This window comes from Agrilus planipennis, unplaced genomic scaffold (genome assembly GCF_000699045.2).
Source record: "Agrilus planipennis isolate EAB-ADULT unplaced genomic scaffold, Apla_2.0 scaffold123, whole genome shotgun sequence".
Lineage (NCBI taxonomy): Eukaryota > Metazoa > Arthropoda > Insecta > Coleoptera > Buprestidae > Agrilus > Agrilus planipennis.
The window spans coordinates 226,741-254,163 of record NW_020438894.1 but is presented as its reverse complement, the minus strand read 5'-3'; the positions used below and the strand labels follow the sequence as shown (position 1 = coordinate 254,163).

The window sequence follows — 27,423 nt, the reverse complement described above, 5'->3', positions numbered from 1 at the left end:
TGTAAATGGTTATTTTGAGGAGCTTGACGAATCAGTCTATAGAGATGGCATTAATAGACTGGAACACCGCTATGAGAAATGTATCAGCCTTGGAGGAGATTATGTTGAGAAATAAAAAAAAAAAATTTTTAAAAACCTTGTTTTTCTTGGTCAGGCCGGAAACTTATCAATCCACCCTCGTACATGATACTTTATTCGTAACAAATTTAAACTCATTTACTACATAGGAATCAAATAATAGAATTTACTTTATAAGTTGATTCTGCTTTTTCAAATAAAATACTAACAGCAACTTACTTTACTTTAGAAGGAAACATAAATTTTAGTTTATCAACGTCTAGTCTACATGATTCAATTCAATAAGTAGCGGCCGATAGACGAAGCTTTTGGATAATCCTTTAGGAGCAAACCACTTTGTATTCTCACTAGAAATCAACCAGCTGTGGCTTAAATCGTGAACGTTGTTTAAAAAAAGCGGAAATTTGATTAAAAGCTCATGTTAAATTACAGAACACATAACAGAACGGTATTACGCTCTCAGAAAATTTAGTTTACGAAAATCCGTAGTTTTGACGGAGCTGTACGAGTTGGAAAATGAAATAAACGGATTGTCTCATTTTTCCAAAAATCAAAATTTACAAAGAAACGATTAATGGAAGAGATGATTAAAACTAACAATTAAAATTAATCTAAACAAATGCCTATTACATGCTGTTGTTCTTTCACTTTAATTGAAATTAATAATCACTCCGGCGGGACATAAGAACTACTACGAAGCTTTAAATTAATCCATAATTACCACGAAAATAGCACGTTCCACTGAAATTTGCTAATATAGAAGTAGAAAGTTTCATCCACTCCTCTTACAAAGAACAAAGGAGATGAAGATTACTTATTATTATTAAAGTAATTAATTTACTTTAAGAAACACAGGCTTCTTTACGTTAGCCTTTTCATCTTTCGCTTTCATTGTCTGATCATGAAAGCTCGGGCAGTGGTACATTCGGAAATTGAGAAGTTTCCAGTGAAAACCTAATATCATGAAATATTCTACAGACATTGTCAGAAGTACAGAAAAAGATATAGAGTACCTTTTATCCAGAAAACAAACTGTTCCCGAGGGATACAACATTTAGTTCTACGTGGTCGTCGATGGTCTTTGACAAGTATTTTCACATCAACGCAAGCGAAGCCGCGGGTAAAACCTATCATGAAATTTTGTACACACATTGTCAGGGGTACAAAAAAGGGCATAGGGTACCTTTTATCCAGAAAAGAAGTACTGTTCCCGAGATATAGGACAATTAGTTCTGTATGGTCGTCGATGATCTTTGACACGTATTTTCACATCAACGCAAGCGAAGCCGCGGGTAAAACCTAGTAAAAATATAAACAAACCGTTAGCAAAAGGACGAAGTTTTCAGTGTAAGGGCAACTAATTGATGTCAAGGTGTTGAATTACATCCCCAATTATCTGCTTCCGCAAATAAGCATCAGAAACTAAAATAGTGCAGTTGGGACAAGCATTATTTAAGCACTCTCGGGTATCAACACGACGCAGCTTCTCAAGCCACAAGTCACTCCATTCGCTCCCTGTGCGGTAATAATATAAATACAGCGAAGCGCAAAACGTGTTAAGGGTGGCCGACGCATAGGCGCCGCGACGACCAATTCCGATCCAGGCCGAAAGCTCCGGCGTCGCCGACGGGCGTAGCGTCCAGCTGAATCCCAAAAGCTGGAAGCTGCGATGCAACATTTCAGTGCTACGCGAACAGATCCCATGAAAGAGGCTCTCCGTTCCTGCCGAGTATTCACACGATCGGGAGACAGACGTGAACTCACAGAGGGTGGAAACTTAACATCGACAAGCTTTTAAGAAGACAACCAGCAAGGGTGAGCTTTTTGAGTTAATAAACTTGAAGTTCTTTTTATACGTATGTTTAAATAATCAAAGAAGTAAATATACACAATAACAATAATTAATAGGCATATTATATATTATATAGTTATAATTAAATATTAAATAGATGCTTATTTACATTACGTTAACTTATTTAAATAGTTTGTTAGTACAAAATAGTTAATAAATAAGACGCGTTTGGGTTATTAAAACTCTCCGTGAAAACTTTGCGGAAAACATTTTTGATTTTTCGAATTCTTTTAACTATTAGAAATAGAAAATGACAAATTCTTTTATTACTATAAAATATATGTGAAATAATATAATTTGTTACCAAATTACTATCAAATATTCCTAATATCATTCTTTAGTTTATTAATTCTGAAACCGAAGTAAATCTGTTAACATATAATTCTGGACACGTATTTATTATAAAGTATCTAATAGAAGTATAAATAATGCACTTTAGATATTATAAAACAATATCCCACACTGAAATTGAAAAGGATTCCCGATTGCTTTCAGTTGGTCGAAGATGTACATGTATACGTTGTGAAAAGGTGATGCGATATGACGTCAAGTAGCCCTCAAGGATGATCACGTTAAATTAAAATTGAAAACGGATATTGAATTTATATATAAATGCGGAATCGCGGTTCCAATTTTCCGCTTCATACGTATAATCGAATACTGGTGGATGAATAGAATAATAAAATTAAAATTTACGTTCCCAGCCTTTTTCCTTTCTTACAAAGGCGCTGAAGTTTCATAAATCATCATTATTTAATCGAGGTTGAAATTGTTATCTCAATTTCATACGCCCAATATATAAAATAATAAATTGTCGGACAATTGCTTAAATTAAGATAAATCAGTGTGGAAGGAGCAATAGGGATGGTATTAGAATATAATAGAATAGCTTTTTAGGATACCTTTCGTACATGAAGGGCTAGTTAAAGACATATTAGAAGGAAAGAGGAGTACAGGTAGACGTAGATTAGATTACTGTTCACAAATAGTTAAGTATAGTTTTAGAGAAATGCGAAGTTCAGGATAGGAAAGAATGGAGGTGCATGTCCACTAGTGTTAGGACTGACGACCTGATAATGATGATGAAATAATAAATGAAGATTTATATCCACATGAAAAGAAAGTGCAACTACTTAACAGTCGCAAAGCACATACATAATGAAACAAACGTCACCAAAAAGGGAGCAGTTAACAAGAAAGGGATAATTAACTGCTAACTAGAATAGCTCTGGCGGTTTATGTACTTGTGTTTATTCCACACATGTCACATCCTGTCATTTCATTTTGCGTTTTGCAATTTCTATCTACGGTTTATTAACCACAAACCATTCTATAAGAACACAAATAATCTCTCCGTATTCATGGCCTGAAACATTCATCTGCTTATAGATTTTGATCTAAATGAAAATGCATTAATTTAACTTAAATGTATAAAATATACTTATTAAATAAACATTATTGACTAAAATTTCGTGATGTCTCCTTCAAATTTCAAAATTCCCGAATATCAATCTTCAATCGATTGAGCTTTGACATTTAGTAGATTCGAGACCTCACCAAGGCAATTTCAGAACTATTGAAGATGTTTCCAATTAATTGTTAATTGGACATAATCAAGTTATACGTCCTAGGCAGTTTGCAGTCCTTGATGAAGTCCATAAATTACGTTTTACTTAAAGTCCATATAAATTCAGTACGATATCAAAATATATTAGGTATTTCAATTGGTTCATTGGCATTTTCCGCTAGATACAAGCGAACAATAATTCAATGAACAAATTTCGCTCAAAAATAAATTGCAAAAATATCCGGTTCAATAAGGCAACAAAGGACTAATTATTCCACCTCTCAAAGCATCAATACTGTTCTCGATTTTAATGACGGTAAATTTTAACTTATGGAATTTTCCCAATGTTTCTGCGTAATATTAACAAACACAATTTTTATTGATACACAAGTAAGCGTGGGTTTTATATAAAAAAAAGACAATTGAATGGGTAACTTTCTTTAAAGTCCTTTCGTCGTTCCCCTGGTTTTCCTCAACACTGAAATAAGTACAAAGAAGTTCCTTGAAAGCAAACCCTTTGTGATTTATAATATTCTTAATTTTCTACCATAATTCTATTCATTCACACTTTGATGGTAATTCTGATTACGTTCACTGTACCGTATTTTTGTATTACAATAACAACAAAAGGATAAAAAGCAATTTTGCAACTGTAAATTTTCGTAGATGGGATTTGTTGCGTTTATTACTAAAAGGGAGAGGACAATAATCCACATTTATGTGCCGGGCAAATGAAATATCACATGGGTATGTCTTTTTTAGCTGAACAATTCTGTGTTTTATATTCGAATAAAGCCTCCAACAAATTAAATCTTATTTCATTTTCTATTGAGTTTAACGAGTATATGTAACTAACTACAGAATTGCGAATGTAAAATGAATTGCAACATAAAATTCAATTTACTACAGATCTTATTTTTACTCACAGTGAGTATTATAGGTATACAATTTTCTAGAACAATTACGTATCTACCTACTAACATTTATGAATTGCTACCGAAGCAATTACAAAAGTATTCCAATTAACTGAATAAATATAAAGAATAAAATACTATTGAAGCAGTAACAGTAAAAACATACTAAGATTAGTTACTGATTTCATTTCTATGAATTATTGTAGTGATTAAAACGTTAAACTTCATTGCGTTAGTATTGATGATGCGGAGAGAGATACAACACAAGCGAGATGAAGACAATCTGCGAGACTTGAGTACTTATTAAGAAGATATTTCGAGACAGTGATATTTTCATTGTAAAATATCTTTTTTGGCGAATAATATAACGAAGAACGCGCCTTTTGAATAATTATAAAATTCGTCGCTGTATTCCCTCTAAGTTAGTTACTGCTGCTTTGTAATCGAGCCGAAATTCGAAAAAGTCCAAATCAAGGAGAAGCAATAAAAAGGGTCGGCCTCATTGATATTATGGGGTCAATTTTCAGTTGAACGATTTAGAGTTTTAAAGGAAACATTTATTTTCAAAGTGTTTATTTCATATCTACGATTTAAAATCTATTTTTTATGTTTTTCTTTGATCACTTCAAATTATCGAAGAAATCGGTGTCATCATTGTGAACTAACCGACAATGCCGGCGTTTTTGCAGGCGGACATAAATCAACGTTATACGAGGGAAGTCGTTAATCAAGAAGGGAGATGTATAGGTAAGCATTGTTGGGATGTGAACCTGTGGTATATCCCTGTAGTGTCGAAGTACCCACCACAGTTGAATTTTTCGAAGTACTTGACCACAGAGGTTTTAATGTTTACTTTAGAACCTCGAAAAGAACCCATTAGGTGGTGGGTAGTCGCATGCTCTAACTGCAGTTATGTTTTATATGTTTTGTTCCTTGCTAAACGTTTCTTAATTACTTATGAAGAAGCTGTTCAATTAAGTTTACCATATCAATCAAGAAATACATCTCGTAAGAAGGAGATGGTGTTTGTAAGATTGATTTAAAACAATAAATTAATTAAAAATTATCTGCTAACTATCACCAAGCTTCGATTTTTATTGGATACCATCAGCATTTTACTGAACTAGACCCGGATATTTCGTAATCCAACTCTTAGTGCGAGTATTTTGGGTAAGTTCTTAGGAGAAGGGTAATTGATGGCATTCGTATCGCGATGGTAACTGAATCAATCCCCACATTACGGGAAGCCCCCATCATTGATAACGGTCCTGGGAGGTTTCTTTAGAGTAGGTATTCATTTTATTATCTTTGGCATCCCCATTTTTTCTGCGAGGCTTTCACGCAATAATCTCAAGTTACATATATCGTTGCGAACGATTAACCTACTTTTGGAAATTCATTGTGATGGTACGCTATATGGTAGGATCTAATACTACATTCCTGTGAATACGACTTATAATAAAAAAAAATTTCTGATTTTGTGATATCTACAATTATTCCAACCGAATCAGACAAATATGTACCTACCCGAACATAGAAAGCATATGTTAAGTACCTTTTCTTTTGCAAATTAAAACTGATTAGATACAAAATTAATTTCATGCCACTGCAGTAAAAATTCATATATATGCATTTAGTGAGCTCATTAATCCTTGTTCGTAATCCAACTCGTTATTATTTTTAAGAAGCAGAGATAACTCTTTTCAAAGAGCCTTTGCCTGTTCTTGCAGGAACTATAATTAAAGTTTTAATAAATGGGTAACTAAAGAATCACATAAAACCTCTTTAGCGACAGCAAGCATGAAGCTAGTAAAATTGTAAAAACATTCTAATTACATTTTTCGAAATTCTTTTACTAATACGTCAAATGCAAAAATTATTCATTATTCTTTAATTCTTTAAAGATGAGAATGAGATAATAATAAAACTGAACTTGAAGTTGCTTATGAGGATTACAGAAAATTCCCAAATATTAGACAAACAAAAACTAATAAGTATACTTCGTTTAGTTTCTCTAGCAATGTGACCTTCAGCTTGACTGGCGCAAAGTAGAAAAGAACAGCACTAGGCCAGAAAAGGAAGGAGACAACTCTCGGACAAACTCTTAACTAAAATTACATTGCTCAAATGTGCTGTTATTGGTATCGATTACTACTGAAAATATCAACGGCATGTTTATTTATATTTGAAGACATAATAAAGGCTTTAACGCTTGTTTTCGACTCGCACTACTGTTCATGATTGAACAAAACTTTTGGCAGGTACTGTATGAAAAAGTGTGTTTAATGAACAAGAGTCGAGAGTATAATGAGCTTTTTTCTCCCTACCTACGATTTTGCCAGTGCGCATCCAAGAAATTGGAAGAGGCACATCGGTAGAGAGAGTAAACGAAGTATACAAAAGTTTAAAAATCGCCGACTTCCACAATTCTTAGCAATTTTAGGAGTAATATAACAAAGAAACAAACAGATAGATAGATAGATAGATATACATTGAGGTAACTTCGCAGAAACCGTACTGTGAAATTTAAACATGGAAAGTTAAAGAGAGAGTAAAACAGGTGAGCAATTTTTGCAATTCGAAATTTTGCTTCTGGAAGTCCATAAATTACAAGTTATCTCCTGGAAGCACTTAACTACGGTCAATAAATAACGTGAGAGAACTTGCCTTCGGACAAAAGAATTCAACACCTCGCGAAATGTGGAATCGCTAGCTATAAGTGATAGAGAACCGGAGGTACATAGACCGAATTCCAGACAAAAAGTTCATCTTCCCTCAGTTCTCCATTTATTTTCGGACTAGCGTAAATAAAAATGAGAAATCAGGTCTAATCCTCTAAATAAGCGTTATTATTTTTATCAAGAATCTCACCGATAAATTATCTAAAGCCGTTAATTAAGATTAAGACATCAAAAGCAGGATACAAAGACAGCGGTGGTTAAAACTTTAAAGCGTGTTCTTAGTTAACAGTAGCAGATCAAGCGTATGTTGCAGTCTTTTAACGGAAGCGACGGAAAGTAAACTTTAGCAATTTCCATGCTTTGATATAAGTTCTGAGTTACAAGAACATCAATAAATATTTCTGAATGGTGAACAAATACTCAACAAAAATACTGAGCAAATTGCTATTGCTTCTTTGTCGAAATAAATCCGCTTATCAATCGGCTCTCGCATTTGAAACTTTCTGGTCTGACTCAGAGTCATTAACAGTCTCATTACAATAATTGGTCAATTTTAAATACTATCTACTTAATAAAATAATTCGAAGTGGTCTGTATTCTATCGAAACTGCCAGACGCGGATCGCGATTTCGATCTTTTTGGATCTCATCAGCGCGTCGCAGACAGCCCGACAGAACACAGACCAAGTTTTACCTGCTGTCTTAACAGCGCGTTTTAGAAAATACTACAAATGGTGCGGTAAACGCCATCTGTAGTACGATGCTTTTATTCGATTATGGTAACGTGCCTATCACGTTGAGGTTAGCTACGCCGGGATTCGTTTCAGAAAGTAGATATCCATATATTTATATGGACCTTGTTGGAGCATACGTAATCCTAAAATGTAGCATCGTACTACAGATGGCGTTCACCGCACCATTTGTAGTATTTTCTACTATCTACTTAGAAAAGCACAAAAGTGAAAATTTGAATCTTTCCATAACTACTATAGTAACTGCTATTTTCTTGATATTTTAAACAATTCATCAACATCATAGGATGTAGATTGCGATTTCGAACTTATTAAGCAGCATCAGCACATCCTAAGTAATAAATGTTTACAGGGAGTACTATTTTTTCTTTAATTTACCACACGCCCGACTCTATTTTAGACAGGCAATTTGACAGGAAATATATAAGGGCAAAGTTTATTTTGGAAATCCGCTTGTAAAATCTAATTTTTCAAGAAAGTCGTTATAATACACAAAACCGAGGACACAAGTCTCGTTAACTTTTACGAGGAAACTTAGGACATCCGAGCCTATTGTTAAACTTCTCACTGCGGAAGTAATTTCTAGAGGTGACAGTAAAGGATCCTTTTCATCAAACTTAAATGCAACCATAAATGTAAAATTTGGAAAGAGATTTATAAGACGGTTATTACATCACCCGTTTATACGTACCCGTTATGAAGACGCTTCCAACTACAAATCTAACAGAGAGGATACTGTTTAAACAACCGTTAAAGTTTAATGAACACGGCGTGAAATTTATTTCTGGAACTGAATAGTCCTATGAAATTTTATAAATTAGCCTCCTGAAATATACTGATTAAAAATTTGATTACCAATTTAATTTTTACTGTAGGTAACTAGTAAATCGCTCAATTAAACTATTCGCTGCTTGCAAACGGGTCATGGGACAGAGCTCTTTGATATTAAATTTGAAATAACCAATCAAATCACGAAATAAAATCTACAGTATGGCGTTCGAAATTGGCCAATCGCGTCCAACGATTTCAAATTCCCGTCGTGGCATTTACCATGTACCTACTATAGAAAAGCGACTGATTCTAAAGAGAAGTAAGTTTTTTGTAAGCAAATTATCGAAAACTAATCACGAATTCACACTTAAAGTACCTACTCCTTTAATAAAAGTTGAATCAATCACCTTTACGACATTTTAAGGCATCCATTTCAACAATCTTTAACCGCAAAATGGCGCCTTTGGTCATGGCCAACTGAGCGCGGCACAAACGTACAAATCCCCATGCTCTACGGTAAACGATCTATGGCGACGATGCATTTCCAATAGATATTAATGAAACTTGTTTTTGTCAATGTTGATTCTAAATACCTAATAATTTCAAGAATTTCTAATTTCTACAGTACAAGTACTCCCTCTTAAACAATCTATTTGGTGACCCAATTACTGTCAGTGGGTATTTGAGTACCAGCAACCTTTAACTTCAAGCTAATAATTAATGCTTAAGTTAGAAACACACACACACACACACACACACACATAGGAGGTAAGCATTTATACGACATTATACTTTGCGCAAATAGAATTGTCTGTTAACAAAGTTACGTCGTGAAATCTAAAACAGCCAACGTTAAGTTACTTTGGCGAAACTTGTTCCCTATGAGACGCTAAAGTTGCTTAATTTGGTCTTTCCAATGAATAATAACACAATTTATACCGGCTCCGCTACATGTAATAACGTTGGCAGCTATATACTTTATGTAATTTAACCGTTACTCCCTTCGCCCATTAACGAAAATATATGTAAGTACACTTGATGTGACTTTGAATAGGCCAAATTATACATATCTATAATGTGACCATCAGTTTCACGCATATGACATCAACTGAAACAATAAAAATAAGGGATAGAGGACAATTAAGTTGAAGAGTCATAACTCGTATGCGATACCCATTGTAAAAAGCTATCCTATGTTTACCAAGAAATATTAATAGATGGCGACGTAGTGCCACTAACTAGCTTACATCTACAATAACTTCAATTTGATCAGTGATTTTATCATTGAAAGGCTTGATATATTGATTATATCTAAGTTTAACATTTGACAGGACAACTGTTACCATATATTATGAATTCTTCAATCTTTATCCAAGCTAGGATTATAATACTCCAAACATAATTCACATTTTCCTTTCTTCTGTCTTTATTTCATTCGTCTCGCCTATCTTTCTCAAACCACCACTCATTTATTTCAACCCACCCTCTAGCTTTGCATTGCAGTGCCAATCACCTGTATTACCACTTGGTGATAATAAAGGATAATTTCTAAATAGGATCTTCGGTGATTTGTCTGGACTACTCTTGCCGATGTGCTTATAAAAACTAACACGAGTTTGACCAGATTTAATGGTTTCGTCAACTTAACTTCTTTAACCAAGAGGCAAGAGTAGATTTAACCAATGAATTGTGTCGTCAAAAAGACTTATATATTTACAGAAAATGACGGCGTATGACAATAGTTTCAAAAACAATCCAATCTTTTCAACACATTTAACACCATTTCCAGAATATAGCAGTATCTAGTTAGGAATTTACGGTAGAATGAGTTCAGCGTGAAAAACGTAGTTATAATCACGTGAATCAATTTAAATCTGTTTGAAAATAGTGCACGAGCTTTTGTATGCCAGCTTTCCATCATTATACTTTCGCTATACGTACACACGTATATACGCACAGTCGGCATTTTAATAAATTTACATGTTTTTTGCAGCATTTTTTTCGGAACGTTGACTCTTCAAAAGGACCCGTTATACGAGCGTTTATTTAAAATTTTATTCCGAATGCGTAGAATTCGTATAACGTCGGAGCATTTAATTTAAATGCTTAGTGAAAAATAAAATATTAAGTAAAATTGAAAGAGATGTTTAAGTAATTAACCGCAATATTATTTATTTCATGATTATTTGGAAATTTGAAAAAGGTTCTTAAAGGTGTATGTTTGGAACACGGCGCTGTACGGGTGCGAAACATGGACGATGGACGCGGCGGAAAAGAAAAGGTTAGAAGTGTTAGAAATGTGGTGATACAGGCGAATCATGAGGATAACGTGGATAGAAGAGGTCAGAAATGAAGAGGTATTAGAAAGAATAAGAGAACAGGACTCTATGGAAGTCAAAAAGAAATAGGCGGGATAGATTATAGTAGGCCACCTTCTCAGGCATGAAGGTCTAATCAGAAACATATTAGAGGCAGAAACAGGAATTAGGAGAGGTAGACGTAGACCTAGATTAGATTACTGTTCGCAAATAGTTAAGGATGTGGCTTGTTCTAGTTTTAGGTAAATGCGAACATTAGCTCAGGATAGGAAAGAGTGGACGTACCTGTCCAACCAGTCTTAGGACTGACGACCTTATGATGATTATAAACATACTATAGTTACCAACATTAAGGTAACTAGAGTCTAAGTTACGAATCGAAATTTAAAGAAAGTGAAACTGAAAATTTTGTCTAGCTACGTTCTAAAATACTAAGCTTATTTCGTCAACGAGATACTCCTTGTTATTGTTTAGTTAATAAAGAAAACGTAGATAATTTCTAGGTTTTTATTAAAGGAACGATCATCTTTCGCAGTAAAAGCTTAAATTAAAGCTATTTGCCTGTTTATTGTTTTTGGCGTAACTGTAAATTCTGTTCAGGAAGAGAATGAACAGCGAATGAAAGAAACAAGGAAAGATGCCGAAGTCGATCTTGTGGCATTTCTTTTCATATGTTTATACTAACGATATCCACTTCAGATATTTTTGAACGTCTGGGCGCCACTGTATTTTGCATCATTTGTCTTATCCAAAAGCGTACGTTTTCCCGAAAAAACCGTCAGTGATGCTCCTTCATCTCGTTTATAGCTTCAGCCTCCTCGTCTCTGGCGTTTTTATTTCTTCAGCAGTCTGCAGTATAAAATCTCTGCAGCTATAAGATTCGGAAAAACATTTAAGTGTAGAATTTAAAATCAGAATGAAATGGGATTTATAAAAACGCTCTGAAGAGACAATATCAAAACCAAAATTGAGAGAAAGGCGATCTAATAAAATCTTCCGCTCCAGATTTAAGTCTGAACTGATTTAGTTGCATTTTTTGTATTAAAACTTATTTATTATTACAATCTATTCCTTTTCAAACAAAACAATATTTCAGGGAAATTTATATTAACTAGATTTACATTCATTTTAGAAAAATTTATTTGTGTAATTAGAAGCCTTCAAAACACGAATATGCCAATCTCAGTCAGCTGAATTAGATGTTCCTTAAATCTAACGTTAATTGCCCCACGACTCTGGCCTATGTATATACGTAAGTGCGTACTGTTTGTCGCAATTTCTACAATCGTAGATTTCTGATTTCTCTTTGGGCTTTATTTTATCCTTTGAGTTATCTAAAGGAAATTGTAAATTCAAATACATTTCTAAGGCAAATAATCCTTTATCTGTTTTAAATGGGCTTCGCAATTACCAAAAAAATGAATTTAAATTTATCGATCAGTGTTTTTTCTTTCAAAGTTATATTGCAAATGTGCTTCTGCCTTCCCTCCGAATTTCCACGTCCACCAGCGTGATTTTCAATAAAACATCCATCGGATCAACGTGAATAATTCACATGGAGAAGGTTTCGGTCGCGAATACGTGTCCGCCCGTCTCATGTACTTCACTTCAATATTGAGTGGAGGAACAAACAAAACTAATAACGGACGGGACACCCTTCCGTGCCGATATCCGTCAGATCAGATACAGGCGGAAAACAGAACGCTTCTTTGTCGTCAATGTCATTTTGTTATGGTTAATTAATAGCGCGTAACGCCTGAATTTTTAGTGGAACACCACTGGTATCATTCACATTAAAACTAAAACTAACTACCAAAGGATGTTTACGTGTATTTTTGTTGGTATCCTCATGGTAACCGAAATTATTCAATATTATTATAAACGAATGCCGCAGGTGATCGATACCTACGGTAACTTTACCTGAAGACCGCTAGGTACGGATCATAAATCATACAACGGTTAAGACTCCATGACAAAAGGAATTTAAGGGAAATTTTTGGAAATAATTAAGAATATTTCATGACCATACTGTAGGTAAATATGTGGCCAGCACATTGAGGCAATAGAAGATAATCGAAAGAAAGAAAGAAGAATATTATTTCGTCCAATACGGCCGTTTTTAAGAATGCAGTAAGAGTTATTAAAGAGACGTCACTTACAATAATTTCAAAGTCCCTTAAAAGTTGCTGTTATTACGACAGTTTAGGTAACAGAAGATCGTTAAATTTTACGTTCTGGCATTTTCCTTCTTTGGCCTACTTAGCTAAATTCGTTTTCTTACGAATCGTATAAGCCAAGTAGTAACAAATTTCATTTAAAATCGATAGATCAATTGAAATGCATACGAATGTGTCTTTTCGAACAAAAGTAATGTAATCAACGTTTGGTCCGCTTCCAAAGGCGAACGATGGAAGAATATCGATACCATTAGGCCTTCACGCCAATCTCCATCACATTATTCAAAGACAGAAGTTGAATAAATAATTTGTATATATTTTTACTACCACGGTTCCCTTATAATCCCAATACATATAGTAGACAGTAGAATGTTGGCTTGTTTATCTTTCGTAAGCTTTTATCAAGGGTATTTACCATTTAAACGTTCATTAATAAGTACATATATGCAACTATTCAAAAGGTTCTTGTTGCCTCTCATCAGCACTCTATGGACGGTTTCGACTGAATATGGACCAACCTAAGTGTTAACGCCATCTGTGGGGAGTTATTTCACTATTTCTGAATTCTTTAATGTTTAAATAAGGATTTCTGACGGATTAGTGCCCTATCTCTACATTTACTAGTCCGTCATTCAGTATTTAATAAATATGAAATTGTCAATTCCCTTTTTTTATCGTATAAAATCAGAAATGATATGATTCATTGTTACTACTGTCGCACCATGTTAAAAAGAAATCTAACCTAACCTAACCTACTTACACTTGACGATTACAAGCACAATCAGATTTTATTAAATAAACAAAACAAACTTTTAACTTTCTTTTATCTTTTATCCTAAATCGTGTCCCCTATTGGCAATAGACGTGCGAGTATATCTACGCGAAGCATCTGAAGCATATTCCCAAGCGATATGTAAACTTTCTCGAAACCGACAAAAAACAGAATTGCCAACAAAATAAATACATTTTCCTCCCGTCCCTGTGGGAACACTACGAAATACCTAAACGTTAGGACGAGAAATGTAAATTGGAGTTGACCCATGCGCAAAATTAAGTAGTCGGTTTTGAAGGCTCTTCATAGGCTCGAAACAATAAATGACGTATCAGGGATGCCGACTGAAAGAGACAAAGAGCTTCTTAATCCTTAAGGAACAATCTCGACGTGAAGGATTAGATAGCGTCATTATTATACAAACCGTTACAGAAATGATAATTATACACAGGTTCATATTTCTTGTAGGTACTTTCAATTCAAGTCCATATAAAGATCTACCCCAAATATTTTTTGCGGATGACCACAGATAGATATCTAATACATGGTTAACAATATTTCTTTTAAGTACCTACAGGCAGTGTATTGCCATCTAGTGGGTATTTGCTATTACTGAAGTATTTTATGCTTTAGACAAGACCTTACTTCTAAGGTATCATCTCGTCTAACTGACGACGATGCAGTTTACATGCATGGTAGGATTGTAAACCATATTAAAGAAGAACTTTGATTAAATTTTTGGTCAGAAATTTATCGATGCTAACAAATGCAGATCGCGATTGCGATGTTAAATCCTAAATATCATCAGCGCCAATAAATTCGTAACTAAATCGATGAAGCTAAAAAAAACCTTAAAACTTTTGGGCGTTTCATTCCCACCAGTCATTAACGGGCAGACCTCCAGACTACACCGGAAGGTAGGACGAAAGGCCCTCTTCGGCCTTCTTTTAGGAATCGTGGGAATGGGTGGGTGGTGGTTAGAGTGAGAAAGATGAGACGGACGAAATAAAGACAGAAGAGAATGAAAGATTATCTGTGGGATATTACTGCCCCATAATTTGCCTAATTGATCCAAAAGAACCACAGAAAAACTTGGACCAAGGTGAACGGAACCGGAATCGAACAGGCGTCCTCCCCAGTGGGAGAACCTCTAGACCATGCCGCTCGGTGATGAAGCTAAAAAAAACTTTTGGGCGTTTCATTCCCACCAGCCACGAATGCTGGATGACGGGCAGTCCCTCCACACTACACCGGAAGGTAGGGCGGAAGGCCTTCTTCAACCTTCTTTCAGGAATCGTGGGAATGGGTGGGTGGTAGTTCGAGTGATAAAGAGAGAAGAGAAAGAAAAATTATCTGTAGGATATTACTGCCCCAGAATTTGCCTAACTGATCCAAAGAAACCACAGAAAAACTTGGACCAAAGCAAACGGACCCGGAATCGAACCGGCGTCCTCCCCAGTGGGAGCACCTCTAGACCATGCCGCTCGGTAATGAAGCTAAAAAAAAACTTTTGGGCGTTTCATTCCCACCAGCCACGAATTCTCGAGGACGGGCAGTCCGTACAGAATACACCGGAAGGTAGGGCGGAAGGCCCCCTTCAGCCTTCTTTCAGGAATCGTGGGAATGGGTGGGTGGTGGTTCGAGTGATAAAGACAGAAGAGAATGAAAAATTATCTATATGATATTACTGCTCCAGAATTTGCCTGAGCGGTCCAAAGAAACCACAAAAATACTTGGACCTAGGCAGACGGACCCGGAATCGAACCGGCGTCCTCTCGAGTGGGAGAACTTCTAGACCATGCCGCTCGGTGATGAAGCTACTAAAGAGCGTCTTTATATAAAATGCAATTTAAGGGAGTATCGCCATCTAGTAGGTATTTCCTGCTACTGAAATATTTCATAAATCTTGTAAGGTTTTTGCTACAGAACATGGATATTATATGTATAAAGTCGCCTTTGGGATCTTCATCTGTCGTGGGAATTCCATTAATGTAATAATATCCCAATAAAGCTGCTAATACCCTTTTAATTCCTAATTGCCTACCTTTCTACACACATACATGTGTATAATCGTTCAGATAGATTGAAAAGAAACAACCCACCTCGCAAAAGAGTCGATAACTGATGGTATTCAACAACGTGTGAATAATCATCTTCGTCAATAGATCAAAAGTTGTAGAGACCTTATTACAACTTGGTAATTTAAATTTGAAATACTTTTGAAGCAAACACGATGCGAGAAAATATTTAGCAAATTCTGGGAACCTTTACCAAGTCTACAAATTAACATTATTAGTAACTTCCTAAAGACGTAGACATTCTGTTGCGCTTTCCAAACAAATAAATCAATTAACCGATTTCACTAAAACTTTTCTAATCAACAAAAGTTCAATTACAGCGGCAAAAAACAATTTGTTTCTTAATTACTTTGATTGAAGATCTGCTTCATCTAAATACGAGTTCCTGTTACTTTTGGAGATTTACTATTGGGAATTAAATTCTATTGTTCTAAAAATACATGTTAAAACATTGATTACGATATGATTTCCTAAAAACAGCTAAAGTTTTAGCTGTTAGATTGCTTAAACAGGATTAAATAAACGTAAAATCATGAAGCTTGAAATTTTGGACAAACGTTCGTTATACAACTGTATCTACCACTGTAAAATGGGCTCAAAATACTACCCCTAATGGTGTAAAATGGGGATTTACCATAGATATAATTGAAAGTTAATTACATATAGCTTTATATTATCCTACAGATAATACCATTACTTATTAGGAATTTTTTCCTTAATTCATAGCGGATCACTGCATAGCATTTCAACTAAAAGTTTTAAATGGAACTGTAGCTTACCAGTACAAAGCTCTCTTCAATATTAGTCAGCCATTTCCACATTCCTAATATAATAAATCCATTCACTGATCGAACAAATGTTTATTACAACACTTTAACAAACACAAGTCCTTATCAACGATCAAAAGCTCACAAAACTATCAAATGTTATTTTCGCGTTTTAATTTGTTTAATTACAGCATTAATTTAACGTCCGTATTCATGAAATGAACCGGCAAGCCACACTATACTTATTATAACAAACCTAGACTATATAACCGAAAAGAGAAAGGCACGTCTTTATCTCAATTGTATATACACAACCTACGTAAAAATAGACTCATTTTGTTGACCTTTCAAGGGCATAGGCAAACAAATCTGAAAGTAAACGGTTCTTCAGGTCGGATAAAAATAGCCCACGATCGGTTAACTCGTTTGCAACAACTTAAGCAAAATTAAATTAATAAATAAAATAGAATATAAAACGAATGTAACAAAATATACTTACAATAGGCATTTTCATATTTAGTACATACCTATTTGAATGCAAATTGAAAAAAAATTTTAAAATAACTGTTATCATAACAGAAGATTTCTCGTTTCAGTAATGTCACAGGCCTTAGTAACTGTTCTATTATTTCGATCACGAGCAGATTTATTTTCCATTTTCTTTTTGTTTTTCAGACTCTTTACGTCAACGCGTACCTACACTGGGTTGAATTATGCTAGGATCGGTTTTTGGTTCTGGAATCTGCATATTCCGTGGAGGATGCTTTGGAAGAGTTGAATGATCAGAAGAAGGTAAGTGAATAAACATTTGGTATCATTATTAAATACAAATGTAAAATAAAACTATGTTTTGAAGAAGAACATAAGCAACAAATAGTGAAATGATATTTCAGCTTATTTAAAAACATATTTAGGATGCGAACACTTCTTTTTTTAATAGATATTATTTGATACAACTTATTTAAAAATTTATTCATTACGTGAACACTTCTTTTTTTACTAGATATTATTTCAAAAATATTGTAGAAGTTTGTGCATATGTAAAATTCTAAGATGCATCGTCATATTCGGGTAACATGTATCTACATATATCATATAGATAAATTATAATTCATGTTCTCCACAAATCAAATTTACAATCGAGGTTTCAAGTGCGCCCCCGGTGCATCCATTGTCAAGTGCTTATAACAGAACCTGACCGAACAAAGCCGTGACGTTGAGGAGAACGACAATGAGGATTGCATTAAAAAACCGTTGATATGGTGCCATGCTCGTCTCTCGAGCCGAGTTTCACGAGTGCATTGTGCATTTTCGTGAAGCTTGATGTACGCTCGACTACTTCACTTCAAAAAAAAAGCAAAAAAAAAAGTGCTCGTCCTCGACAGCGTTCGATTAATAACAATTCACACCGAACGACGGTGTCACTTGAACAGACGAATAGAATTTATAATTTGAAGCTTAAGCATATAAAGTAAAGAATTTGCTACAGTGTAACACACCAAAAGTTTTGTTTTGTTGTCGTACCGATATCACAATTATAATAATAGATATAAACACTAATAATTAAGGAAGCAGCTAAATATCAGTCGGTGTCGGCGAAATTTTAATGCTCCTACGTTGAAAGTTTTAATCGTTAAAATCTATGGCGTGTGGCGTCTTCGATCGTCATAATTTTCGACAAACGTAAATGGTCTAGCGGTATCGATATCCGGCTGTTACGCAAACGGATCCTGGCTCGATGCTCGGCCCTTGCTGTAGCTTTTTTCTTAATTTATGTTTATTGACCTTTTAAGTACTAACTTCTTTTTTAATATTGAGTAAATGTTTATTGTTTCATTGCAAAAGATCATAAGGTTACGAAGTGGCTCATTTTCCTTATTTCGGCGAATAATTAATTTCATGGGATTTATTCTTACATCCAACCATTCTGTCTTCTATAATCTGGAACATATGTGCATAATATTCCTTCTTGTTCTTCTTATTTTTCTTTTTCTCTTAAAAATGGAATATGTTTCCTAATAGAAAGAAGCCGACGCTTGATATCTATATGATAAACAAATTGTTCTGCATTTTGTGTAGGTACTGCTTCTTTTACGACTTTCCGATTATCTGCGGATAATATCGTATCGTCTTGTTGAGCTGAATAAGATCGTATTTCCAAAGTAATTCCTTTATTTTTAATAACGATCAGCGCCGTCGCCATGGAATAACACGGTTGCTACTTTAATATAAAAAGACCTAAATCTTCGAGAAACCCACTTGGACTCAAAATTAAACACTATTTTTAACTTTTAAAAGAAAAGGAAGCCAGCACGTGATTATTTTATTATTAAATATCTTTACATATCGAGAATATTAAAACTGTAACTTAGTGATAATGACGGTCTCCATTGCGTATATTGGAAATCGATTGATGCAAAACTGCTTATGAATGTGGAACATTGTATATGTGGTCTCATACAAATGACCCATTTAAACCTAGGAGTCCAATTTTCTCTGCGCGGCCAAGAACTTTAATTGCTTTAGTTTGCGGAACCGTCAAACTTTAAGATTAACCCAAGGAGTTGACGAGGAAAAGCCAAAAACCAATTACTTACTAAAGAGGTAGGCATGTGACGGAAAATATGATCGTCTTAAACTGAACTCATTGTCAGTCACATTTATTCAAAGAAACTATGACGATAATTATAGTTTTATAAGAAAACCTCCAATAATGATACGTTTCACCCACTATTAAACGGAAAAGTGATCCCTTTTTTGAGAAAATTGAGTTCATAAAAGATAATAAGTTAAACAATCGCAACATCAGGGGTGGGTGGTAGTAAAACACCGTAAAGCTGCATCTAATATTAATCCATTAGGTAGAATACATAAAGCTTAAAAGATAAAAATTTGATGGAAAATGATTATATCCGAAGGATAGCGCTGGTAATTAATTAATTATTTCACTCTTGAGTTAGTAACGGTTTAAGTGATCGCTTAAACCACAGTTAAGGTAATTTTGCCCAAATTATAAGGTCGTTAAGTATATTAGTCGTTAACTCAAAAATTATTTAAAAGGTATCGTGTTCATATTTCTGATAATTACAAGAACAGTAGCAGGTAGCATACTCTTCTTAGGCAAACTTATGATTATTTACTTATTCTGAAAGGTTAGAGCTCGTTAACTAGATTCCTGACAAATAAAGTCGATTTTTAAAACACAATCTCATTTATTATTTTATTTAGGTATTATATAAGTTAACACTCTTTTTATTTTCAGAAATGAAGAGCGAAATCCTAAGCTGTACACATGACGACATATATTTCTTGGAAACAAATGACAAAACAAGGGTAAGTCCAGGAAAGGTGCAATCTATTTTTCTTTTCCACCATTCTTACCATCATATAACAATAGCAATCTTCGTTTCTTTGATACACAAACTTTAACGCAAAGTGATTCGACCATGAGCTTTTCTTTATTTCATGTCTCTGCAGCTTTCTCCTTAGCTTAGACTTCTTCTAATAAGTTGTCGTCTCCAATTTTTACGTAAGCTCTAAATCATAATTTCTTATTTATGTTTTATTTTTATTTATTTTCATTTCATACAATAGACGAGAAAAATGATTCGTCATTTGTTACACATTGTTTTAGTTCTCGTATGCAGACACGCTCGGCATCTTCATTGTTTCCAAACAATACTTGTCTTTCCCTATAGGTACGGTAGTATTATTCTCTTTATGACGTTGTTTACTAGCTACGTTCAGAAAAAATGGAATCCCACACATAACAACATATACATTTGCATTATTGAATGACATTGTTGTTTATTTTCAGGGTGCGAACATAACGAACATTTTTGTTTCCAACCCTGAAAAGCAAATATCCAAATGCAAAACGAAGAGGAAACTGAAAAATAAATTTCATCCGACATTAGAGGTAACTGATTTATTATCTACGGTAGATTCATACACATTTACACCAAAAAGGAATCTTTATAAGTTTGAGTATAAAATAGGCATAAGTAATTCAATAATCAGTAGATTTAATGACACAATAAACACAGAGTTCAAACTGTAAAGCCTTATTGTTACTTACACCACACCTGACGCTGATAAGGGGATCGAATGAATTCTCTAGGTCTTTCGTCGATTGTATCGCGGTAATACTACGTAACAACCTTTATAAGATGCATTATTTAACTGGGCCGCATGAGGCAGTTCTGCGCGGTGCTTCGGAAACTAGCACCACAAAAAATGGATCATTGAACTGCAACCAACCTAGCTAACTGGTGTTGAAACACTTCTCCCACCTGAACATGAATAACTAAGACACTTTTTTTTTATTATTAAGATATTAGAAAAGTTATTGACTTCAATTTTCGTATTTATCTGGATCAGATTTGAATTCCAATTATTCTGCTTAACTCGAATGGATTCCCTTTTTTATTTCATTAGGTAAAGAACGAACTCGGCGTTCGTTTGCGAGAATCATAAATAAAAATCGAATTGATGCGAGAGTACACCTGCCCTCTCTTCCACGTGGCGACATGCAGGATACTGCAGAATAAAGCTCATAAAGACTATATAGCTTTATATTCCATTTCGTTTTCAGCGAAACTACGTGAGAGAAATGCGTAAAAAGAAAAATGATAATGAGGACGTGGAAGGGAATTTAAAACTGCTCAGGACTTGAATTTAAAGGGCTTTATTGGAATATATAAAGATGTGGTCGTAAATGTCAGATCAATTTTTATATGTCTATGTGTTTAAATATAAGTAGATATTTTGAATTATTAAACTATAAGTGCGTCAATTGTAGTATACTTGAATTATTGTATTTTATTATAAATGTTTTAAATCATATTATTGTATTAATTTGATCCGCTAGTCATAAACTGAACGATGAGGTACCAAAACGTCATTGGTACAGACATAGACATATATAACTTATGGTGCATCATCCAGGGAAATCTTATCGTCCATGTTTGTCGTAAATAATCCATTGAATTACGTATAGTATATAATGAATTATTTAATGAAAAGTATGTTTTCCTGCAGTCGCAGGGTTAATATTTGATGAAAGTTCACAACGATCCTGTATTAATATGTACACATATTGAATAATTTTAATCCATATTTAAGGCTTTCCTCATTCCCTTACCAGCATTACTTTCTAATCCAACATTTAAAATTAACTCCAAATGGTCGAGACACTTGAATTTCAAATTTTCGTAGTGTTTAGTTTAGAAAATTTAATAGCATATCGATAATAGAGGAAATCTGTCTGAAAAGCAGAAGACCAATCATAGGTGTGCTATTATTATTATCACTAATACCTGGATACTGATAAGAAACGATTTTTGCCTTCTTGAATAGCTATTTTTGAGGTAAACTATAAAGGTCCGTCATTTTCGATTTGTAATAATTTCAACAAACAAAAAGTAATTTTCGAAGGAAAATTTGTATTTCTTGACACATTTTAAAAAGATTCTGTGAAAGATTCCTTTTAAAATTCAACCAATCTAGAACTAGTATAGCGGTTGTTTGTAGATAGGTACACAATGCGACCCCTTTATCTAACAAACCGTTCAATAATTCTAAAATTACTTTTGTAATAGCAGTCGCGTCTTCAATTCTTCCAACTTGAAGAGAAACGTTTGTGTGACGGGTGAATTCACAATTTCAATAGCTTTATGTCGGACTTTAAGTCGTTTTCCTTTCGGATCCTTTAAATATATATATACATCATATGGAACCACTTCCTTAATAAAAAACATTAATTAAGTCCTTGATGGTCAGTAAGATCTCAGCACACGATAGTAAATAAATAGAATTCTTTTCAATTAGCGACAAACAGGAGAATTTCATAAAGTTTTCTTTGTATCAAACTTATGGTTATTTATTATTATTAAATGGTTTAGTTTATGCAAAATGAAGCATTAAACTCCCTTACAGTTTCTAGCAAAAGTTATAAATCCATGTTCCCATATAAATAGTATACCTCGACGGTAGGTAAACTCGGAAACTTATATCCTTAATTAAACTAACCTTAATAAGGGTTCCAGATTGTATTAATTCCTGCCTATTACCTCTAGTGACGCTGCATGATGTTATATTATTAAATCCTTTCGTAATAGCTTATCGTTGGCGTCAAAGCTTATCGAGCCTGCCGCCTCCAAAGTATTTCGAATTAATTAATATCAATGGTCAACTTTCTGATATTTATAAATTTCAGGATCGCGCGAGCAAAACAACTGCAGTTTAAATTTGTTTTTCAAATTAATGAAGCTTTTAGTCCTTACATACGTGTATATATATATTGATTTTGGACGGAAAATCTGGTTTGGATGCCGCAACATTGTAGATCTAACATAAAATAACTTGCCAAATACTACAGCTTCGTTTTCTTCACTAATTGATTTCGAAACATACGTCTGTGACATGAAATTAAATTGGACAGTTTCGTTGCAAGAATTTTCCGGTAGTTTTTCTCAAGGTTTATTCTGCTGTAGCCTGTAAGTACACGATACGGTGTAGTTTCCTTAATATTCATAATGAAAATTAACAATAAACTTATTACAAATGGTCGCAGTTACTTTTGGGCAGTTTACTAAATTCTTCTGAATAAAAACATTAAATTGAGGAGAAATTAAGGATCTGTAATGAAAATATTCTTACATGGTTACAAGGCTCTTGCTGTGGTGCTCGATAATTCTATATCAATCAATGAATTAAAATGGACTTTAAGAGCAGATACTTCTTAATCACATTCCATACATATTCCAACTAATTCCTTTTTAAATTCGTTATTTGCAGTTTTTCGCCGGAACGGAGACGTCGAAAACTACAATGCCATCAAAAGCGTCAAGAAGCGTCGCTGTAGCGAATAACGGAAACGACCGACGATTAGATAGTGAAAATTGCAACCATTCACTGTCGACGCGGATGAAATCGTCCCTGGAAGATATTCCTAACAAGTCGTCGCGACGGCATAGTTTGGAGATGTACGAAGAAGCCGCAAACATGCTCGGATTAAGCTGTTCTCAAACCAACAATTGTCGGTGTATAGAATGCCAAGTGAGTACCTTTCGCAAACTGTTCAATTATGTATATTTGAACTGCATTTCAACGTCAATTGTTTTGGCGTAACAGGCAGTCGACAATCTAATTGTATTTTCGAAACTAAATATAATTAATACGAAAAACGGACTCTAATAAGTAAATTAATAAATAAACTCCTAGAATAGGCACGTGATTCAGAGAAGTCCATGTTTAGGCCAAAATTTCGTTCTCGTACTTCCTTGAAATAATCGGATGTTTTAATTCTGATATAAATGTTTGTTTGATTGTTTGTTACAATTTCACTCCTTCACTACTCAACCGATCATCATGAAAGTTTGAACACACATTGTAAAGGGTCCAGAAAAGGATACAGACATAGACATATTCAAAAAAAACAATACTGTTCCCAAAAGATAGAAAAATCAGTTTTATATGCTCGTCACTGATCTTTGACATGTATCAAGAATATCGACGCGAGCCAAGCCACGGGTAAAACCTATCATATTCCACATATTGTCAAAAATACAAAAAAGGACATAGGAAAAGACATGCTTATATAGGGAAATAGAAAAATTTGTTTTATGTGGTCGTTGATGATCATTAAGGATATTCATACCTAGTATGTATTATGTATGCAGTATTTTTAATTGTTATTAAAGACACTCTGTAGTTTTTGGTGTAAATTTCATTAAAAATAAAGAAGAAAATACTAAATCCGTTCCCTGTACACGAAGGAAAACAAATAAAAGTTGGAGTTACAGCCCTCGCCACCACTTTCATCTGACCCTTCTCAAATTAAATCAAAGGGATGTTTTTATTACGCCTTAACAAGAGAAGTAAACACACTGGGTTGCTTGAATTTTACAAACTACCTAAAGGAAACTCACAACATAGCTACTTTCTTTGTTGTTACAAATATTTTCACAACATAAATAATAGTTCATCAGTATAGATAATCAATTTAGTATTTCTTGGAAAATGTTGAAAATTTCAAGTTTATTTTTAATATGATCTCAAAGTGAATACAATAAAAAGAAAAGAAACGCTTCTAAATGTTTCAATGTAAGTACTTATAATGTGTTGATGTTTCGGGTAGTTAACCCTTAATCAATCAAGACTAATTCGTTAATACACTACTTATGATTACTCAAATAAATACGGTGAGTAAACGTGCTTCTAAATTTAGCAGCTAAAAGGAAGAGGATTTTTTTATAGCAGTCCTGAGTGCGTAAAGGGTCAGGTCAAGGAAGTAACATAAAAGGACCTTATAAATTAGAAAAGTCTATAACTCACCGTTGTATGATAAAAATATAAATGAAATGAATAATCTATTGTTAGGCCTTTTCAAGCATGAATCGTTTTTCTTTTGTGTCAACATTGAAATATTTTTAGAAAGAACTTTTATTCTTATTGAAAGTAGTTTTGTTGAAAAGTCCCCCACAACGTATTATATTAATGTAGAGACCATAGGTAGGATATTTTTCTCATGGATTTATTGTGGTTGTGTAATGTTCGTAGGTAACAAAATTAACTTCTAAGACTGATAACTACAAAACTATTTATTTACACTAATTATTAAGGAACTTAAAAACACTACTAAATTATTACTAAACTTAGGTGATCAATCATTCTATTTATTTACACTACTGTTGATACTTATATCACTATCCACTGCGCAATTTATTTCACTGCTATCACTGTCAATTTATTTCTCGATTCACTTCTGCTACGATCAATTTATTTCTACTTCCCTCGGCGATCGTCTCTTCCTTTAAATACTCTTTTGTTTACTTTCGGGAACCTTCTCGAAACGACCGGATAGTTTCTTTTTTTCTTTGAACTGTTTAACTGCTTTCCCAGAACGCAGGTACGACACACACATTTACAAATACGGCGCACATGAAGAAAGGCGCCCGCGGCTAGTCGGCGAATCGATAAGCCGTTCACGCACACGTGTGCCCGATCGCACACATTTTTAATAAGAAGTTCTTTTTCTTATAAAAAAGTTAGTCATACGTATCTTATTCTTAATTTTAATTCGCAATACTAACGAATTGAACCGGGAAGTCGTTTAAGTTTAATTTAACATTTAAAACTAAAGTAAAGTATTACTACAGTTTTTTGCAATATCCGAGGTGTAAAAGTTTTCATAGCTCATGATTTTTCATCTTATGATCTACAGAGTCAAGTTTGATTGACTATTATATGTTTTACGTCGTGTTTGCAGCTGTGGTAGACGTTATCGAAAATATTTGATAAATGTCTTCTTAAATCGAAGTGATGTTTTTGCCGGGAGTGAAACGTTAAACTTAATGGCCAACCAAGCGACGACGTTGAGAAAATCATAAGTCGGACGCAGTGTCCACAGAAAACACGGCAGGTTTTTTAAAAGTTTAATACGTAGTCATTGGAAATAAACCTACCTAAGGGTTATCTAAAAAATGTTGACTCCATTAGACTTTTGAATGAAGTGAATCCGATTTGGAAAAAAGTTCACGCGTTCGAACCGTAGTCGATTAACGTTTCGTCAATTATATCGTTGTCTTCGTCAGACAGTTTGAGTCACCTAGTCTTATACATAATTTTTACAACAGCGTAAAACATTACATGTACCTGCATCACAGATCAAACGTATCAAAAATTATTATATCTCATAACAAGAAAGGTCGTATTTACAAAGGCCATGGTGCCGAACATTTTTCACCAAAAGGGTAAAGGTGTCTGATAATCCTGAAGGTCACGGAATATTGAAAAACTACCCACATAGCGGGTACCAAAGATTCTCTTCAACAAACTATATTATAAATCTAAAAATGGTAGAATAACTAAATTACTTGATTATCAGAATTGTCGTATGATATATGTATACTCTTACTAAAGTTTGTTACTTTCTACAAAAATTTTTATATTTATTACCAATATATAGTTAGATATTATAACTTCAATCTTTATAAGGTCGTCAGTCCTAAGACTGGTTGGACACGCACCTCCACTCTTTCCTTTCCTGAGATAAACTTCGCATTTCCTTGAACTATTAGAACATCCCAGAACAGTAATCTAATCTAGATCTACCCTCAGTAAATGTGAAGCATTGCCCTGCCTATTTTATTTGTAGTTTCATTCCCTTTCATTTAATCTTAAAAGTAGTTAGGTAACTCTACTTTATTTGAAGTACTCGTCGAGTTTACTGATACTTCGGTTAAGAAATGTAATAGGTATTTTAGTTTAGAAAGTAATGTATTTTCGTCTTTCCAGTGCCATTACTTCGACTATAACGAAGAAATCGATTTCGAGGACGAAAGCGATTATTTGGTGGACCACGCGTCAGCCTGCACGATCCAATAACACCCCCAACGATCAGCCATAACTGAATGGTGGAAACACTTCTAAATAACATTGACACTTTATGCCTTTTATATTCTTCTTATGATGTGAAATTTAAATAACGTTTAACTTATTATAATTATTGTAAATAAAGTTGTGAAAATATTTTATTCTATTCTCTTTCCGTTATTTGTTAGAAAATACTATATTTCTGTAGGTATAGCGAGTATAAATGCCTAATAAATTATGTGAAATTATCTACAACAAAACAAAACACATAAAATAAAAAAAAAGTAGTTTCGGGTAATCGGTAGTCACCTTGAACTTTA

The 27,423-nt window shown here is 34.0% G+C and overlaps 1 protein-coding gene across 1 annotated transcript; it reads left to right on the top strand.

Annotated features, from left to right (window-relative positions):
• The first annotated feature begins 1,777 nt into the window (after positions 1 to 1,777).
• LOC108739403 lies at positions 1,778 to 27,253 on the top strand. Its single transcript, XM_018473293.1, has 6 exons — positions 1,778 to 1,893; positions 17,402 to 17,518; positions 19,989 to 20,059; positions 20,544 to 20,645; positions 23,525 to 23,785; positions 27,026 to 27,253. The coding sequence occupies exons 3-6, from the start codon at positions 19,991 to 19,993 to the stop codon at positions 27,113 to 27,115; spliced, it is 522 nt and encodes a 173-aa protein (XP_018328795.1). The 5' UTR covers positions 1,778 to 1,893; positions 17,402 to 17,518; positions 19,989 to 19,990; the 3' UTR covers positions 27,116 to 27,253.
• The last annotated feature ends 170 nt before the right edge of the window (positions 27,254 to 27,423 follow it).

Coding starts and splice junctions, on each gene's coding strand:
- LOC108739403 (XM_018473293.1), top strand. CDS start 19,991: ATGAAGAGCGAAATCCTAAGCTGTACACATGACGACATATATTTCTTG. Junction 20,646..23,524: donor AATTTCATCCGACATTAGAG/GTAACTGATTTA, acceptor CGTTATTTGCAG/TTTTTCGCCGGAACGGAGAC. Junction 23,786..27,025: donor GTCGGTGTATAGAATGCCAA/GTGAGTACCTTT, acceptor TCGTCTTTCCAG/TGCCATTACTTCGACTATAA.